A 20,947-nucleotide genomic window follows, 5' to 3' on the forward strand; every position below is an offset into this window, starting at 1 on the left:
TGGGGTTTTTTTGGTTGGTTGGTTTCTTTTTGGTGGGGGGAGAGGTGCTTCTGCAGGCTGTGTGAATGCTGCACTTTTCAGCTGCGTGTTTCTGGGCTCTTTAATAAACCTAGACCTGCTTTAATAAGCAGATTTTTGTGTCAGTTACATTGATAAAAATCTGCAACAATGCCTTGCTCGTCTTTAGTGCTTGTCTAGGTGTCTATCTGTGTATCTGAAATACAGAATTTTTTTTTTTTTTTTTTTTTAAGATCTGATCGCTGATTAGGAGAAAAATGGCTTTTTAACCCCTGCAGGAAGGTTTGCTGCATCCCAAATTTTTTGTTTTGCGCTTGCCTAACAATGAAGTGTCAAGTCTATTGCTGTTTATAAAGTTAAATGGTGTTACCAAAAAAAAAGCAACAATACACCAGAAAAAAAAAGCAAAATAAACATTTTCTATCTGTTTGTCTCGTTCCCCACATTAATTTTATTTTCTTTCAAGTTCCAAATTGTCTGTGCACAAAGCACATCTGCCTCCACGAAAGGATTCTGTTTCAAGCAATGTCATAACCCACCCAGGCTGTTAAAGTGACGCACAAGACTTTCCTCACCCTTTTTCTTCCTCTCTGAAGTATTTTAGGGTGGAAGAGAAAGTGTTTGGATCCTCCGGGTGATTTCTGCTCAGCCAAGCTAATCCCATTATCCGTTAGTCATGTTTACATCAGGCTAACAGCTAATAACTCATGTGGAACTCTGTAACCATCTTTAATCTTGTTCTCCATCCAGGAGCCTGGCTTTCTCAGACTATTAATGGCGATGGGTGAGTGTCCTGTCAGGCCTCTGCTCCTGGAATGGCAAAGCCACACAAGGTCAGCCCTTTCAGACCAGCTCTCTGGGGAGACATATGGTAATCACAAGTATCCCTCCTCCTAAGGAAAAGAGCTGACTATCTCATACAGGGTCTCAAAATAGTCATTGTTCGCACACAACTCATTAAAGAGTTGATTTTTCCCTTCTGAAACAGCTGCAGGTAGATGCAGAGAGAATTGTGACTGACCAAGTCTGATGTCAGCTTGGTGGCAGGTTGTTTGTATCCAAATGAGTCTTTTTTGTAGTGCAATGATTTTACAGAAAATTTCAGAATCCCAGTAGGCATACGGATGCCAAAGGATGCCCTCAGAATTAAATAAACCATGGAAGACATACTGTGAAGAAATTACTTTTTAATTCTTTTCTGACTGACTTAAACAATTCAGTGTACCAACAGTATTGTAGAGCAATAATTATTTTGCATTAATTTGTCAAAAGGTTTAGGTATGAGTACTTGAAGGTGTGAAGTTACTATAATTTTCATGCATGTTTTTGTAGATAGCAAAAAACTCCTTAGTGTCAATATAATAATGTCAAATCACAGTTTTAACCTTAGACTCTATAGGATGGGTGAGGCTGAAATAGGGTGAAGAAATTGTTTAAGCTGTTTCTATTCAAGAGGACAAATCTGCTCTATTGTTGCAATCAGAATGAGCAAGTGTAAGCATGTCAGGCTAAGTGATCATGCTTTTCATCCCAGACCGTGCTCAAGAAGCCTTTTTCTATTGAATAAAGATGATGTGCAAGTATCCTGCCAAGCTTCAGTTTGTGAAAACTAAATGAGGCCAAGAGCAGACCTTGATAAGGAACCTGTAATTTATCCAGCCCTGAAATGCTAAACATTCTTAGCGAGATGTTACTGCTTCTGTGATTAAAACAAAAAAACCAACAAAACCAAAACCCACCAAAAAGCAACCAAACAAACACCCCAACCTTTCACCAAAATTATTTGATCATGTAAGTATGTCAGGAGTGGAAAATATCTTAGGATGTATTCTGCTCTGCAAAAGTCTCCTTAATTCATCCCTATGTAAAATCTTTCAGGTTGAAACAGACAGCCAAATCCTTATCTTAACAGATATCATATCTGCAAGAAGATAATGCTTAATTGAATAAATGGGAAAATACAGGGGTGTCATGGGATCTGTGAAATTGTGGATTGTCTCTTGATGAGAACAGAAAGCAATCTGCTAACTCATTTAAAATTTGACTGCATCACCTTATTCTAAAGAAAAATTAAAATATGTATATGAATAGGTATAGTGAACTTTAAAATATTTTCAGATATTTGATTTGAACATTTAAACATAAAATATGTTTTCTTATATAAATAAATACAAAATCTTTCTTCCCCTTCTTATTTCAAAACTATCCACAGTCTCATAGCATCAGAGTCACAAAATGTTTTTGGTGGGGAGACTAAATATTATCCAATTCATACTGCTTGCCATGTGCCACTAGACTGACCTGTCCAACCTGGCCTTGAACAATTCCAGGAATGGGGCATCCACAGTGTCTCTTGGAAACCTCTGCTAATGCCTTTGAATAAAGAAATTCTTCCTAACATCCAATCTAATTTTCACCTCTTTTTCTTTAAAATCTTTCCCCCTTGTCCTGTCTGCCAATGTAAAAAGTTGTTCTATATCTTTCCTATAAGGTCCCTTTAAATAATGGAGGGCTACTAATAAGGCATCTCTGGAGCCTTCTCTTCTCCAGTCTGAACAACTCCAGCTCTCTCAGCCTGTATTCATAGGAGAGATCAGAAGGCTCCAGCCTTCTGATCATCTTCATGGCTTCCTGTGGACTCTCTCCAGCAGGTCTGTCTATGCCCTCTTTTTCTGGGGACCCCACATCTGGATGCAGCACTCCAGGGATGGTCTCAGCAGAGCAGAGGGGCAGAATGAGCTCCTTTGCCTTGCTGGCCACACTGCAGGATTTCTGGGCTTTCTGGACTGCAAGCACACACTGTTGGCTCATGTCCACCTTTTTGTCCACAAGAACCTCTAAGTCCTTCTCTGAAGGCCTGCTTTCAATTAGTTATTTTTCAGTCACTTCTGTGACTGCCCTGACCCAGCTGTGGCACCTTGCCCTTCGCCTTGTTGAACCTTGTGAGTTTCTCATCATCAAAGTTCTCTAATTTGGTCAATTCCCTCTGGATGGCATCCCATTCTTCAGCTGTGTCAACTGCATCACTCAGCTTGGTTTCATCTACCAGCTTGCTGAGGTGTGTTTGATCTCACTGTCTATGTCATTGATGAAGATATAAAAGAATATCATTCTTAAGACAGAGTGGGTTTTTTTTACAGAATGAAATGTAATTGGTTTAACCTAATTATCTTTGTTACTTCCCTCTCCTGAGTCAAAAGCACCAGAGTATTGGGAGCAGTGGTTTGGTAAGAGAGAACTCTTAATTGATTTTGTGGCCTTTGACTCAAAGCAAGGACTTTCTGTTCCTTTCTATAATGGGGAAAGGTGGGAGGAGAACACAAGTGACAGAAGTGGGTGAAGAAAGGGAAGCCAATCTTACAGATCCCATGGAGGTTGGTTTGCAAACCTTGAGAGCTTGAGCAGGTGCAGGAGCATGGGCCTGCTAGGAAACTTTGTGTTGACAGAAGCATGGAAATTCATGCAAATAAGTCTTTCTTGTCATGGCTTAGCATTTGATAGATGAAAATTATGCTGATTTTGTAGAATTAAACTGTCATTTTATGGAGAGAATTATTTAGAACTGCTGGGTTATAAAATTTGATCATGTGCACATAAGTAAAGTGACTTTAAAATCTTTACCTCTGAGTCCTTGCTCTTCCTGCTGGTTTCCAGGAACACTGTGGCCTCCTTTGCATAACTCTTCCTGTGCCTCAATTTTCCCTGCTTGTAACTGCCGGATTTCTATAGTCTCCAACTTATAAGGTCATTGCCCATCATGGGGACATAGATTTTACCTCTCTGCTAATATGAAATGTTAAACCATCTGGGCAGACTTCTGGCTTGTGTTTTATGTTGAAAATTACTTTTATAGTTTCCCGTGTCTGCTTTACAGGATGGAACCTTTTAATCTTCTCTTTTTCTCTTCTGTTTATACCTCCAAAAACTGATATCTCCAATTGGAATATATTCCATTTAATTTATGACAGCAGTGGTTTCAGGATGCAGGGCTATTGCTGTACTTAGGTTTATTTCCTTTTTTTTTTAGTTGATGTTTTTGTTCACAAAGATTTGCAGAGCTTCTTTTATTAAAGGGCAATGGAAAGCAATTGCTGTACAACACTACAACGTACTGTTTTTATGAGAAGTCTTACCTTAGAATGCTTTATTGAATGGAAAACAGGTTGTTTTTTTTTTTTTCCTTTTCTGTTTAGGAAACCTTTTTTGAACAAACTTTGTTTTACAATTGTTCTTGATTTTAAATTAGGATTGATCCAAAAAACTGATCATTCCAAAAGGGAAGGAATCTGTGTTTCAATTTTTTTTCCTTTAATTATGAATAAAGTGCAATTTACAAATAGATGACATTTCAAAATACCATATGAAATTAAATGAAATTGTATTTTTAATATTTTTTTAATTTTGAAGTCAATAGACTTTGTTCATTATTGAATATTTTAATTTCAATTTTTTCCAATTCTAAGTGATATTTTATGTCTGAAAATACTTTGAAAAAGTCTGAAATGAAAAGGAGTTTTCAAAAATGTTTCCTCATTTCTAAAATAATTTTTCTTTAGTTTCACCTGATTTGACTTAGCTTAGCGAACTATAGCATTTCTGATACAAGTTTTTCACATAAGTTAGCAGTCATATTCACCTTTTATTAAACAATGGAAAGACAATTCAGATCTAAAAGTTTAAAAAAGAAAGAGCTTCCCATCTTGCAAGGTTTCCTACTTCATATAATCCTAATCTAAATCTAATTCCATTATTTTTTGTGTCTCTGCATACCTCTTCTTTTTGTCTGTTTCCTATAATCTAAAAAGGAAAACTAAAGGAGTATCAGACGATAAAATGTCACGGAAGGGTGTATGAAAAGATTAGACATTTAAAATGGTTACTTGTCTTTTCAGCTTCTGTCATGTTTTCTTTTGCATTTTCTCATCTTAAAGTCTCAGTAAGTGTCCGATTCTATTTTTCACAGCTTGAAAGTTTTCTGCCTTCTTAGTTGTGCTGTACTTTTTGAGTGATGCAGTGAGATTTGGTAAACAAGGACTATTTCTCTTATTAACTCCTTACTTTGAAAGAAAGCAAAATGTATTCTAGCATCTGTGTTTGCAATTTATCCATTTAGTCTTACTTTTTCATTACGTTATTTCTCCTGCATTGCCCTCTGTAACCTCAAGAAGCTTTTGGGACACAAATAGGATTAATTTTATTTCTTTTGTCAAATTTAAATCTATAGTTCCAGTTTTGACTAGAGAAAATTTATAAATAAAGTGTGGAATGTAAAAGTGCAGAAGTGCTGCACTAAGTGCTTTTAATTTGAAAAATAAATGTCACTGGTACACAGTCAAAATTAGAAAATGCATTTGAATTTTGTGAAGGGAGGTTATACTCTTTGGCATAATGCATTATATTTGGATTTTTTTTTTCAGCAGAAGAATATATTTAATTTTCTGTTTTTCACTTCTAAGCACTGGACCACTGCCCTTTGTAGAAAATGGAAGATATGCTAAATGCCTACTTTTTTTCTTTTTTTACTGGCAAACAGCAACTTTCTTGGAGCCCATACAATATGGGAAGGGTAACTGCCCCTTAAAAACATTTGAGGAAGACATATTAGTGGCAGTGTCCTTCAGGAATGCTTTTTCTTTAGGAAAACTAGGTGTGGAAAGGATTATTTGCATTGTATTGGAAGATTATTTCATGTTATTCAGCAGAAAATATATTTGGTGTTTTTCTGCGAATTTACCACTTTTAGGTATACGTGTAATGAATAAACTTTCATTTTTCTTAGGTATAGAAGCCTGTCTCTGTGTGTCTTACTATTGATGCATGTATACACATAGAATACATGCATAGAATACAAAATAAAGGGCTATTTGCTGTCTTGATCTTTTGGCCTGCAGACCAAAGCAAATGTAGTTGTCATGAAAGCTTTGTTTTGGTATAATAAAAATGACTGAAAATAATATTATTTTTGAAATAAGTTGAAGAAACTTAGAGACCTGAGAGTTTTACCTTGATTTCCTAGGAGAAGAAAAAAAATCAATAGGAGATATTCCAATAGTTGGTTTTGGTTTTACTCTGAGAAAAATTTACTTCTTTTATTTATTTTTTTAAGTGATTAAATGCTTAATCTTTGTAAAACAAAAGGGATGTGTGGGAGATGAAACTTTGTTGCCTTTCATAAGTGGAAAGACAATTAAAATCTTAAATTTGCTGCAAATTTTTGAAAAAACGAGTGCTCTTCAAATTCAAATTGGTAGCCGTTTGGTCTCTCTGTTTCAGAGATCACATCAAACAGGAAACATGTGAACTAAATCATCGAGGATGCTGTAATTTTTTCCATTACTCACACAAGGAAACAAATTCTGAGTTTTAACATGGCATGTAATCAAACTTCCTATACAAATTGATCATGAAAGGATATATGGTGCCCTATGCTAATATGTATCCAAAGCTTGCCCTAGTTTTCAGAGTACTCATCACACATGACCTCTGAAGCAGACCTCTTTAATTCATGTGTCTAACTACAAACTCAATGTCTTGTTTTAACATGCTGTTGCATTTTAATGACAAAGTCTCATCTCCTCTCTCTTCCCTTTGCTCTCTTCTAAATACTGTTTCTAAAATTGGTGAAGAGAAAAAGCAACAGCAAAGAGAGCAAGACGGGGAAGGTGATTAATTAGTGAGCAATAAAGGGGTGACTTGATTGATGTGTTGACATGCTGGAATGCTGCTGCAGTATTTTGTTCTTAATTTTTGTAACTTGAGCCAGTATGACAACTGGGATGTTGCACAGTTGCTGACACTCATCTGTGGCTTTAGGGGCAATTAGAAATTCCCTGCACCTCATCTGCAGGTTTTCTTACGTATCTGTAGTGTGATTATTTCTCAGTAATAGTAAAATATTAAAGTCTTTGTAACCTGTCTGAAAACTCTAATTTGCAAAACTATTATTCAGCTTGTTTCTGAACAAGGGCTGAGTAAATCAGTCTTTTTCATTGATTAGCTGAGAGCCATTTCAGCTACCTTATTAAGAAATAATCACAACAATTCTTTCTGCTCTGATTGTGTGCTGCTGCCCAGCCAGGCTGCCAACTATTGCTGCAGATGCTAACTAGTTAAATATTTAATTATAATTAGTGATGCTTGAATACCATAATGATGGCTAACACAGGTAACAGAGAATTACAGCCTTTTTTACTGAGCTAGGATGAGCCTTCAGAAGGCATAGTACTTTATGGTTTTGGGGGTTATGTATCCTAGAGAATGAGTAGCTCATTCTGTGCTAATGACAAATCTGAATCTTGGAACCTTGTTATTCCTTCTTGTTTCCTTTGGGGACATTAGATTTTTTTCTGCACCTTCCATTATAATGCAAATAAATTCTGTAGAAACCTCAAACAAAAGTAGAAGGATAGCCCCCTTCTTCAGCAATATCAAACATAGTTAAAGGTCTCAAGTTTGTGATTTTAGTGCCAGTCCAGGTTTTGAACTGCTCAAGAGATTCTATTTCACACACATCAGATGAAAGGTGTGTCTGAAGGACTCCTGTCTGATCTCTCTCTTCCTTTGGTCCTCACCTGAAGTTCTGTCTCTTGGTCTGAACTGGCAGGTAAATAGCTGGAAACATCTGGTGGTTTAGCAGATCATGAGAAACAGAAGAGTTGCAAGTGGCGAATCAATGGAAAATTCTCAGTCACAGGAGTTTGCTGCATTATGCTTTGTCTGAAAAAACAAAGGAGTAGTAAAGCCAATAGTGACTTTTTATATAATTTATAAAGTACAACTTTATTCCATTTCCAAGTTTCAGGGTTTGGGTTTAAATGCTATTTATTGCCACAAACTTTAAATGCTTTTTATTGCCATAAAAATATGTATGTGTATCAAAAAGGGATAAAACCAAAGAATTGGTTTTGTTCTTTTCAAAATGGAAGATAAGACTCTTTCTGGGAATAAAAGTCTCCCAAGAATTTCAAAAGCTCTAACATCAGAGAGAGTTTTACCTAAAGTGAGGTAAAGTTATAAAAGCATTTCAGTTGGAATTTGCATAACCAATAAGATTTTACTGTCTTTTATATCATCAATTGCTTTTAATATCTTATAAAACTCTGCAAAGCAAATACTTGATCTTATGGTGAATTAATTATTCTCTTTATATATCTGAATGGTCTGTAATAATATGATGAGAATTGTTTTTACTATTTCTGTTAAAGAAATATAGCAAACAGAGTAAATTTGTAAAGTGTTGGAGATAGAAAGAAATTAATTTACGGATGTATTTTTTTAAAGCTCTCTGTGCAAACTGAGTTGTCTCTACTTATATATGAAAATTTTCCAGGTAAAAGTTGTCACTGAACAAGATTTTTTTCATTAAAAAGCCAAAAATTTTGTTCATTATATTTATGTTAAAGTGTGACCTCTTACCATTAAAATTTAGATCTTCGTGCAAAAAAAAATCAGTATAAATATTTTAGATGTCATAGGTGAGCTCCTCTTTTTGTCCATTACATTAAAATGTTGTCTTTCAAACAACTTTTATTTAGTGTTTTTAATATGAGTTGAGTATCAACATGTGTATTGCTATTTACTTGCAATTCTTTAGAGTACAGAATATAACTTGTTTCTTGAAAGCGTTTTAAGGGTTTCAACAGGCATTTGACTTCCACACTGTTTCTGAAAAGTCACAATACTTTATTTAGGAACACAGAATATAGACCTATATTTTGGGCTTCCATGTTAACAAATGTAGTAACTAATAATAATAGTAATAACATGAGACTCATTCATTTATAAGGAAGAAATTGGGAATTTAATTGAAAAATTAACAATAAACTTCTCTAAAAGTCCTTGGACTTTCAAAGGCTCCTTTCCTAGAGGGAAGTGAAGAGGGTTTGAAAAATAATCGGGCTTATTTTGGCTCACTTACTGTCTTAGTGTAAACAACAAAAGCTATCTTCATGAAGAGACTTGTTCATAGTGCTTGTGGTTGAGGCTTTGAAATTCCAGGGAAACAGGAAGTACCTGCTGTTAAGGTATAGACCAAAGAAGATTTGCTCTCAGTGATGAAGGACCAGGTTGGGAGCACTTAAGCAATCAGGACATAGACAGATCCTAAGGCATCGACTTCACTTAGGTCCTCAGGAAAATAATAAAGCCCTTTAATGCCTGGAAACCATTTCCAAATACATGAAGGACAAGAAGGCAGCGGAGAGAAGCCAGTATGGATTTACAGAGGAGGAATCACGCTTAACCAACCTGTTAGCTTTCTAAAATGAGGCAATTGGCTTGGTGGGTGAGGGGAGTGTAGTGAATGTAGTCTTTAAAACAGCTTTTCACATTGGCTGCAAAACAATCTCATAGAGAAACTGGTGAAGTTAGGTGGACAGTGAAGAGGATCAAAAACTTGAAGAATGGCCAGGCCACAGGTCACCCAGTGGGGTTGTGTAGTCTCCATGTGTAGAAAAACTTGTCTTGCCTATGTAGCTACAGCTGCTTCTTGTAGCTGACCCAGACTGAGCTGGGGATTTGGACTAGATGAACTCCAGAAGTCTCATGAAATCTCAATCTTTCTGTGTTTCTGTGATTCTGCAGTTAGAGGAGCCACACAATGGGTCACACTCGACCACAGATCAGAGGTTGCATGGAGGAAAATACCTTTTTTTTCCACGAAATTCCTTGGTGAAAAAGCCTTCCTAAGCCTTCCTTGCAGCTTAGTCTTTGGCCCAGTACTCTGTTTATACCAGGATAAAATGTGTGTCTGTGAGCTGTGTCCTCTAGTAAGGTTAATTTGCTAGTCTTAGGGAAATATTTGATTTAGGTTACTCCAGACTAAAGGTGTCAATCTTTCTACCTTGAGACCTGAAGGCATTTTTTTAGTACTACAGGGCAGTGCCCTTAGCGATTACACTATGTTTGATTGATTGGCTGCAATCTATAATACTGCAGGTATGACATTATCCTCTTGCCATAATGCTGATCTTTCTGGGTTCAGCTGAGGTGCAATTTCATCAGGACTATTTCAGCACTTCATTTCACTGAGCTTAACCTTAAAAAGACACTATTGATTTCCTATCTAAACCATAGTTTTGAAGACAGAAATAACTAGATGCATTTATGTTTATAATAAAAAAAAATAAAATATGCAATATATGCAATAAACAAGCTGCTCATTACATGTCTTGAGGTAAGTTACATAAACCATAAACCGCCTAGCCACTACACAGTTGCATTTTTACTATAGCATGGAAGGAGCTCAGACCAAAATAAGGGAAAAACCTTGCTTAAGTTGCAAACAAAAAAAGAAAAAGTCACCACTGCCTTTTCTAAAGAATGAGGATGTTGACTGTAATAATTTATGAAAATATGTGCTTTGTTTTAATTAATACTAATTTAATTACTGAAGTAATTCAAAGCAGGATGTTAAGGGTGAAACATAGTAAGATGAAATGGTTTCTACTCTAAGTTAAATCAGTGCTAACTGAAAATTGTTTATGGCTCTTCATGGACATTTTATTTTTTTAAAAAAAGTGCTTTTGAAATTGTAAGCTTACTAGAATTGATGAGATTTTGCATTTCGTATTTATATTTGTCTATTTCCTGTATTTTCTGTGAATCTGCGGGATTGGGCATGTATGTATGTATGTATGAACAATGAAAAAGACAGAAAATAATATTTGCCTTTAATTTATTAAATTATAGCAGATACATTTGTGAGTGACACTATGAAAATATATTCACACCAGTTAATAAAGATCCACATGCATACCAAATGGAGAAAAAAAGTACCAATAATTTATGTTGTTGAGTGCGAGTGTTACACGGATGATAAGACATGTTTCTTTTCTGATACATTATTTTCTTATTCTTTTAATTTGAAATTTAGAAAGACAGGAAAGAATCTAAAAGGAAAATTATTTTCATTAATAAGATTTCCATTTATTTCTCTAGACAAGACAGACAGAGCTGCAGCAGTGAGTGTCACATTATTTCCTTGTGCACCACCTCATCTATTGTCTGTGCTTGGCCATAATTGCTGAAATTCACAGCAGGCACCTGTTACAGAATTACTCAATTCATTACTCTTGAATTTGGGAAATGAGCAATCGTACACAAGAGACATGAGGATCTACTCAGATGAAAGTGAGGCACAAATATTATCTAATCTTCTTTTAGAAATTGCTCACAAAATGTCTCCTGGCTGCTTTTAGTTAGCATCTCTGAGTTTAATCACTGACTTAGTTTGGGAGCACTTCCACATTGACTGGCAAGTAGAGGGTTTTACTTGAGTGAAAGGTTTCTTGAAGATAGACACAGCTATTCACACACAACTTTGATACTTAGCAAGTCTTCATGAAACAAATCCAATTTTGAAAAATAAAATACAAATGAGGATTACTTTGGTTGAAGTTATTTGTAGATGGCTGTACTCTCTAGAATAGCTGTTGCCCATCTAACTAGAGCCTGTCTTAGTTGCTCTAATGACCTTATATTCCTATGCAGTAATGCTGGGCAAAACAAAGAAAACTTTTAAAGAATCAAAATAGAGGCCCTAGCATTACTATTTCTGATATTTTAAATCCATGAAAGTTTTGGTTTTGGTTCTTTTTTTTTTCTCATTCCTCGATGATCAGAAAAGAATCATAGTCTTTCCAGTAAATATAGCTAGGGTAAAAACAAGCCAAAATAAGTTGTGAAGAGATAAATTACCAAGAATAAGAGTTATTTTTTGTTTAGCATTGAAGAAAGTCCAGAATAAAGGACTGGGTGGGTGACTCCAGAGTGCTGAGAGATCTGAGCTGATATTCTCATAGTTCAGAAAATTGATGGGTTATCTCTCACTCCTGTTGTGTCTGGGACTGCCTCTTAAAATTCAGAAGATTAATGGCTACAAACCTGTTGGGCACAACTGCTGTCTGTCATGTTTTCCTGTGGATGGTATCGTCCTCTGAAATTGTAAATTCAGTGCTGTTAGAACAATTCTATTAACCTTTCAGAAGACTGAAAGTCTAAAAGTTGGACTATGGATTTCCATAATCTACTACAGAAAGGAATATTGGGAATGAAATACCTTTTGATACTATGTTGATGGAGACAAGGATATTTAAATCTGCTTTATAGAAATTGCAATAATGAGCAAGAGGAGATCCATTTTTCAATATTAAATGTCTAAGGTTATACATCAAGTTGGTATTAAGCAAGAATTGCACCACCATATACACAACACCCAAACAAATGCCTGCAAGATCTCATTTCAAAATTTCTCTTTTGGTTAGTTTTGTAATTTAGTATAATTTTTTAGTCCTTCTGACACTAGAAACTATAATAAATAGTTTCAAATTTCTTATAATCAGGTTCTGACCAATATCAGAAAATCTTTTTATAATGATATCTTCACTAAAGTGTGTTTGCAATCTGATAGAATTTTTGTCAGGTTCAGAAAAACAGAAATATCCCAAGGATTAAGAAAATAATGTAAAAGAGTGCACTAAAATATGCTCTCATCCATTTCAATATCTCGTGTTACATATAAAATTATAAATATATTTGAGCTGCAGCCTCACATTTGTCAATTATTTATATATATACTTTACATATATTGCTAATGTATTGAAATGTTTTGATTTATTTCCCTTTCCCTCCTTTCCCCCATCTCATATATTTATTCCAAAAGTGTGGAACGACAGTAGAATGAAGGATTGTTTCCTGATTGTCCATGCTTTAGCATTGGCATTGACAGATTCCTAGCAGAAATGAAAATGTTTGTAATTTATCAAAAATAAAGATTCTAGATCATTGACAAAGTAGGTATAGATTGACCACAGGACTTTTCTGAGTCAAGCATGCCACAAGACAGAATAAAAATGAAATTGATGACGCTGCTTCATCATCTGACCATATCTGTAAAGGAAACTGTTCTTTTTGGAGCCAGTTTGTTTCTTTCTTTTAGCTGCGACTAAACTCTAGAGTTGCATTAAGCATTTACAGAGTAGTATTGGCCTGAATTTGAATCTCAGCAAAATATACATTATTAACCTAGAGTGAAAGTGAAATTTCTTTTTACCTGAGTTAACTTTGAATAGTTCAATGAGCCATGGAGACTTGTGCATTTACTGATGTACTTACACTTTATAATGAAAGTTCCAATCCTTTTTTTTTTTTAACAATTATTTCCCTCATATTCTTATGCATGTTTGTGAATTTAAAAGTGATAATTTCCCTGGTAGAGGATGATGGCTCAGTCATAAATGATGTCCTGTAAATATTACTAATGATGACAAAACTGACACAATATGTGTAAATAGTTGCATGCAGAACCAGTTAATTATTTTGCACTCAGAATGTTTTTACATTGCACTTCTACATTAGTTTTTCTATAAGCTTCAGCATTGTAAAACTACACCATTTTTGTAAGTTTGAAGCATTTGATTTTGTATTTTACCAAACTCCCTAAAGTCATCACTTTTTTATACACTAGAGCCAATTATTAAAGCATATCTGTGAAGCTATAATAATTTTATTATTGCAAGGCTTAGAAATTCCAGACATAATTAGACTCTTCTCCAATGTTAGACATTTTATAAATGTGTTTACTGGGTATTGATAGAATATATCACACATTTTTTGTGCTGTAATATATCTTTGTGGCAGCCTTCCTGTGAATGTGCTTACAAGGACGATTGCACTCAAAGGTGGAGGACATCATTCTCATCTCACTTTGGTTTTATGCCAGTTAAAACTCAATAGAGTAGTCCAGATTCATAGATGATGTCACTCTGTAGGCACAACTATCATCAGAATTGATCTCTTAACTAGTATACAAAATACATCTCTGCACAGGACAATCGAACAGGGAGAGGAAGTGGCTTTGGCAGTCAAATCCAAAAATCATAGCCTTAATCAAACTGATATTATTCTTGTCAAGTTGAATTATTTGTAAGTTTATAATAAGCAAAATATTAGCATTAAATAGTAGGATTTGGGGGCTTTTGTAATAGAATTTAACAAAAGCGAGCTAAAATCACTTTATTGCAGGAAAAATGCTTCCATCTATTTGTTGTGTAGTAGTCTACAGAGTATAATTCTTGTCTGTATGATGACATACATCTTCCAGAAATACCAAGATTTAGATTCCATATGTGTATTTTCTTCATATATTTCTCACATTCAATCAAAATGTTCTTATCACTTATCTACAGAATATTTGGGAATAGCTTAGGTGATTTTGGTTTCTGTTCCCTCTCTCAATCAGGAATTTCATATAAACAACCTCTGAAGTAATGGGACTGAAATTAAGATTTTCAGCCTTGTGAGGATTCAATCCAAACAGCCAGAGAGCCAGCCTAGGCTTCTGTCCTATTTTTGGCTGGGACAGAGTTAATTCTCTTCACAGTTGCTGGTATGGGGCAGTGGTTTTGGATTTGTGTTGGAAACAGCATTGATAACACAGGGATATTTTATTGATCACTGATCTGTGCTCACACAGAGTAAAAGACATTTACTGTTCACCAGCACACATGTGGGGATACACAAGAATCTGGAAGGGGACACAGCCAGGAGAGCTGACCCCAAAGGACCAAAGAAATGTTCCATGACATATGGAGTTATGCACACATAACTTAGGGGGAAGGTTGGGAGCTGCTGCTTGGGGACTGGCTGGGCATCGATTCACTGCTGGTGCCCAATTATTTTCATTTGTATTTATTGGAGTCTACTTCTCTCATTCAATTATTTTACTTTTCATAGCAATATGATTATTGTTATTAATATTATTAATATTTTAATGATATTTCAGTTATTAAACTGTTTTTATCTGAACCCACAAGTTTTTCCACTTTTATTCTTCCAGTTCTCTTGCCCCCATCCTCCTGGCTGAGGGTGTGAGTGAGCAGCTGTGTGGTGCTTGGCTGCTGACAGATGTTAAACTAGGACAGTTTATACAGTTTATTGAATCTCACACAAAGGGAGGTAAAGGAATAAGTGGTTTGGATGATGTTAAGACTCCAGCAGGTAGAAGCACTGATATTATTTTTTCCCCATGACAGTTACCTGGCATGGATTCCAGATGTTATTCTTGCCAAGTTGTTATAGTAGCTGCAGAGGTGGGACCTGCTTAATCTGTTAAAAATTTTCTGACTTGTGGGATGTGCAGATTGAGAATTAAAGTCTTTTCTAGTTTGTGGCTTGTAATCTGTTTACTTGTAATCTCTCTCCTAACATCTCTTTTGATATTACCAAATTGTTCCTACACTAACTAAAAAGACCAGGGCAAAAAGGGAAGAATTACTTTATTTACAAAGTATCTAGATAGGTTGTGAAGCTCAGGAAAGTCAAACTCACAAAGAAATATGGTAATTTAGAGTCTAATCTAATGGGATTTGTTTAATTAAATAACTTTGAGGATATCCACCCAACTGATTTGTCTAAACTCAAAGATTTATCATATCCTTTTACTTGTTCTTTAACCAGAAGATATGTCATCTCAAATACTTAAGCAGTTAATTGTAATAGATACAAAAAACATGGACTTGTTTTTCCAACTGCTTTATTTTCTTATTGCAAGGTATTGCAGAGAAACAAGATTACATGGTCAGCTGTCACAGCATATCCATAGTTGCAGATGTTATCTGACTTTCCTGCTGGCATGATCAACCCTTTTACAGCACCACCAAGCTTTTTCAAACCTCTTTCTGCATAGGAAGAGGGTTGCTCTACATTAGCTCTTATTTCACATAAGCTAAAGCATTCTCTATGCTGATAGATTTATGGTAAAGGTGGCTGCAGAAATGTTCCCACCATCAGTGCATAATGGATACTTTGTCAGTAGGCAATTTGCCTCCATTCATGGAGGTTCAATTACCAGCCTTGCTGGACTGATGACAATTTTGAGTGCATCATGGAGCTTTAGTGTTTCCTGCTTGTCTGTGTGTGACAGCAATGCATCTGTGGTCTGATGCAAGTAGATACATCATGCAGGTCTGCCCTGGTTTTGGCTGGGATAGAATTAATTTTCTTCATAATAGCCAAGCGTGAGGCTGTGCTGTGAATTTCCCTGAAAACAGTGTAGATAGCGCGGGGATGTTTTAGCTATTGTTGAGCACTGCTTACGTAGTCAGAGCCTTTTCTGCAGCTCATCCCAGTTTACCAGTGAAGAGGCTGTGTGTCCACAAGAAGCTGGGAGGGGAGACAGCCAGGACAGCTGATCCAAGCTGACTCAAAGGAATATTCCAGACCATATGGCATCACGGACAGCATATAGAGCTGGGCGGCAGGGGAGAAGAAGAAGAAAAGTTGGAATGCTTGAAGTGATGGCATTTTCCTTCCCAAGACACCACTATGTATTTTGGAGCTCTGCTTTTCTGAGGATGATGGAAAATCTGCCTGCCAATGGGAAGGGAGAAAATGAACTTATTTCCTTTCCTTGCATTTGCAGCTTTTGCTTTATCTATCAAACTGTCTTTAGTTCATGAGTATCCTCACTTTTATCTTTTTGATTCTCTTCTTCACTGGGCATGAGTGAGTGAGCAGCTGGGTGGGGCTGAGTTGCTGGCTGGCATTAAACCATGACAAGATCAAAGATCATTTAAAGTTTCTTTTCAAATACTTCTCTACATGAGGCCTTATGTGCATACGAGTGATTGCAGAGGATCTATGACTGTTCTCTCTACAAGGGATAACCTTTGCCAAGCGTGGTGAGGTGATTTGTGTCTGCTGTACCAGTGATAAAGGGTTGTTGCAGTAGCAATGGCATGCATCAGTTTTGTATTCCAAAAGCATTTCTTTGCTCAGGCTGTTTAGATTAATGGCAGTATAGCCCAGGTCAGAATCTAAATTCTTGCAGGAGCACCATTTTTACTGTATTTTGTTATTCCCAATAAATAATTTTAGTAGTGATATTTTATTCATCATTTGCATTTCATGAGTTTCTAAGCCTGCAGTTTGGGGGACACAGTAAATATGATCAAGATTTCTTAATAATTGTGTATTAACAGACTGTCCATGCTTACTTTTGGATCATTTACTTCCCTTTATCAAACTGGGGAAATGAATAAACATAATCACAGGTTATAAAAGCATATGTGGGGCTAAATTCATACAGGGTATCCCTTTGTATCTCTATGGGTTAATTAGATCATGCATAATGGTACTTAAATCTTTGCAAGCTAGTTGAAAGAAATGAGTAGCAATAGCTAATATTGAAAAAACCCCAAGATCTAAGAAAAATCTGACCATCTGTACTTCTGTAATATATAGGAAAGAGATGCAACGAGGGTGCATGTCTGTTCACAACTGTCTCATTGGATAAGTATTTCTTTATGAGCATCACTGGAAATAATACCCTAAATATTTAGGAAATATAGTGCCTTCCTTATGGTTAATTGTTCTGAGTGGATTTCTAAATCCTTTTCTCCTACTTGTCTTATGAGTTTTCTGATCAAAGGTACATAAGGCACCAATGAGTATTTGACAGTATAAAAGCACTAAGACAGGTTTTGACATAGCTTAAAAAGAAAATGCAAAACAATAAGAACAGACTTAAGGAATAAGACATATATATATTAGCCTTTGAATTTCTGTACAAGTTCCAATGGTGCTATAAAGTATATTCTATCAGACAAAGCCTCCTGCAAAGCCAGCAATGAATTATGGGGAAGAAGAAGCTACTGGGGAGGACCTTCGGCCTCAGTTTCCTACGGCACAAATGTCACAGAACAGCAAGCTGGAGTGATTCTTTCAAGTGCCAAAGTATGAGAGTTTCAATTATTTGCCTTGCTGAGGTTTAAATTAACAAATAGAAGAAAAAAGAAAAGATAAAAAAAAAGAAAAATTGAAAGAAATTCTTCACGTTGAACTCTTTCGCAGCTGATGAGGGCATCTGTGCTACAATCCTGTACTGCAACATCCATTAGCCTCCCATTTTTTCTCTGACCCTCCCATTCATCATCTTTTTGAAGCTGTAGGAAATGAAGCAAGCACTGGCATTGCTCTTTCCTGACTGTGCAGTAGGCATTCTGGGAGGCTGTCTGGGATACCAATGGAGAAGAGGTTAAAGTGCTCTGTGTCTTGCACTTGGTTACTAACCTTCCAGCCGAGGGGGAATTGCTCTCCTTTCATTGAAGCCTTTCAATCTCTTTGCATTACTTTTGGTGCTGTATAACATTTTAAAAGCTCCCTGACTGACAGACATGGCCGGAGGCAGAGCTCTGCTGGGAGAACTGCAATGTACAGAGTCTTCTGAGCAAAGAGAAGTGGCATGGCAATTAAATTGACTACAACAAGATTTTGGCATTTCTGAAGCAGTGCAGACTATCCCACCCCCTTTTTTTTAAGATTTTTTTTCCACCTCCCATCTATGTCTGGGCAACTCAAAAGGATATGTTGAGTTGATTTGTTTTAATTTTTGCTAAGTTTCATGATTATTATGATTTTGCCATAAAAACAAGGCATGCACTCTGCAACCATGGATCAGGAGAGGCAAAAAAGTTTGGAAATCTTGGAACAGAATTATGGATGAACACAGTTTTAATGTGATGTTATATACCACTGAATACATTGAAAGCAGGAGCAGAAAACCACATCTGAACTGTTCAGTAAAAAATAAATTCATACCAAATACATTGAATGCAGATCTCTGTTGTGGTTGGCTCATGTCTTAAGGTTCCTTTGCTGGAATAAAATTCACAGATTGCAAATGATTGTGCAAGTAAGAAGTTTGTACTCATTGCACAAAATATTATTTTACTGTAGATGAAAAACATTGAAATGTCATGAACATAACTTAGCAAAACTTTTATTTAAAGGATTCTGAGCAGACAGGAGTTCTTTCCTCATATTTTATCCTTTCTGAAGTTAGAATTAAAACACTCAGTAGATACCTTTCACCAGGTTTTTTACTAAGACCTCAGACATAGCCTTTCAAATCAGAACAGAAAATTTCACCAATCAGAACAGAAAATTTCGCCCTAAATTTTACATAGGAAGTGCAGTTATTCTTCTAGGGTGTTTTTGTTTTTTTCTTCTTTAAGACTTCCAGGTTCCTGATTATAAATCCTTTCTATTTAAATACTTCAGCATGTACCCAACAAATAAGAATTTCTATGCTATTTATTGTTATGGATAGTAATAATATTATTCATAAGGGAAATACAACCTTTGGCAGTATGTGAAAAGGAAAAATATATATGGTTAAGTAATTTATTATTCTTCTTTTTTGAGGTCCATATAATGTCATTGCTTTTTAAGCAGAACTCTATTGATTTCCTAGAAACCTATGCTTAAAAATCAATGACACAATATGACTCTAACAAAGTGGTGAAGTCCATAGTGCTATAAATTGTATTTTGTTTTTAAAATGTAAAATGCATCTATCTTAAGTCCTACCGTCAGTTATTTTTTTTTTATACCTGGCAACCAGAACACTGTAGAGAAGACTTGAAGAGGCTTTTGTGGCAGAGAAAGTGAGCAAAAGTTCTTGCTCTGGACAGTAGGGTGAAAGAGTGGATCCCCTGTTCTCCAGTATTTTGTTTGTAAATCTTTTTTGGATAAAATATTTTTGAGTAAAATTTGAGTAAAGCTAAAAAAAATAAGTAAATATTTTTGATACCATTGATGGGAAACTGTTTCATAACTGATCCTAAAACAAATGATACAGCCCTGTCTCAGACAGACACAATGGTAATGCTAAGCAGAGGAAGAATGAAGTAATAACTAAACAATGTTCTAGAGCAGCTCAGTGCTACAATGAAAATAGCAATCTCTTTTAAACTGTGATTCTTAATATTTTTCTCTGTCTCTAGAAACTAACTAGGTGTGAGAATTTTGATGAATGCTTCAGTGTAATCCTATGTAATTTGATGTTGCATGTAAATCTCTTTTATAGGTCCCTATAGATGGAATTTATTGCGGCAAATACCTTGTCATCAGGAGGATTAATGCCTGCATTAGCATTTCTGCAATAAAATCAGAAGCTAAGTGGTGAAGGCCACAGACACCTCAAACCTGGATTCCTGTGCTCGGCATTAAGTGCTGGAGTTTTTATTACTTGCGGTAGGGAAGCCATTGCCAATGCTCACAAGGAACTGCTTATCCCTCCTTCTCTGGGTCCTGTTCGATGGAGGTCTCCTAACACCACTGCACCCACAAGCACAAGAGATTTTGGAAGCACAGCCAAGAGAAAATGTTGTCCCAGTGCCAGAGAGGAGATCATCTGCCCAGCGAGTCAAGCGAGGCTGGGTGTGGAACCAATTTTTTGTTCTGGAGGAGTACATGGGCTCTGAACCTCAGTATGTGGGAAAGGTAATTTTTTACTATTTCTTTGAAAGTTCAAATGATACAGAGAAGTAATATAATGTATTATAAATGTGTACCTGTTTCTGGTGGGACAAATCTACCAGCAGTAGTTCCCTCTGCTCATTGCTTTTACCATCCAGCCTGTCTTGTAGCCACGATATACTTTCTGTCTTTGTATGCTTATTTCCCTATTCTTGCTTTTAATATTAAACAAATACAACAGAAACAACAATAATCCAAAAAAATAAAAACAAAATAAGAGAGTTCTGATATAAATCTGTATTTCACCACTAATTTTAATTGAAACGACTGTGATTGCATATTTGAGTTTTAGCAACGTACTGATATCAAGAGATAAGATATAAATTTTAAATCTCATGCCCATAATGAGCAATTATTCCTGTGATTGATATGATTATTCCAAGTCCATTTTCAGCTAATGAAGATGCATCCTTTTTGGTCTGTTTTCTTATGTCTCAGAACCATTTACTTTTATTTTTGATTGTTCAGATTGTTTTCAAGTATTTCTAATATGTTTTATTGCTTCATAATTCAAAGTCCTGCACTACAGCTTTTATACGGTGTGTAGACATGCACAATCATACCTGCAGAGAATTTTTGCAATTCCCTCTCTCATTATATGTCCACTGTT

At 35.8% G+C, this 20,947-nt stretch overlaps 1 protein-coding gene across 8 annotated transcripts in view; it reads left to right on the plus strand.

Moving 5' to 3' along the window:
• The window catches only part of CDH12 (cadherin 12), a 619,586-nt gene that overhangs the window by 443,670 nt on the left and 154,969 nt on the right, over positions 1-20,947 (plus strand). For all 8 annotated transcript variants that reach the window (XM_064705457.1, XM_064705456.1, XM_064705459.1 and 5 more), the window contains one exon: positions 19,886-20,301. In XM_064705457.1, the coding sequence (XP_064561527.1) occupies positions 20,071-20,301 (231 nt within the window). In that variant the 5' untranslated portion in view covers positions 19,886-20,070. The remainder of the gene's footprint in view (positions 1-19,885; positions 20,302-20,947) is intronic.

This window comes from Zonotrichia leucophrys, chromosome 2, assembly GCF_028769735.1.
Source record: "Zonotrichia leucophrys gambelii isolate GWCS_2022_RI chromosome 2, RI_Zleu_2.0, whole genome shotgun sequence".
NCBI classification, from domain to species: Eukaryota; Metazoa; Chordata; class Aves; order Passeriformes; family Passerellidae; genus Zonotrichia; species Zonotrichia leucophrys.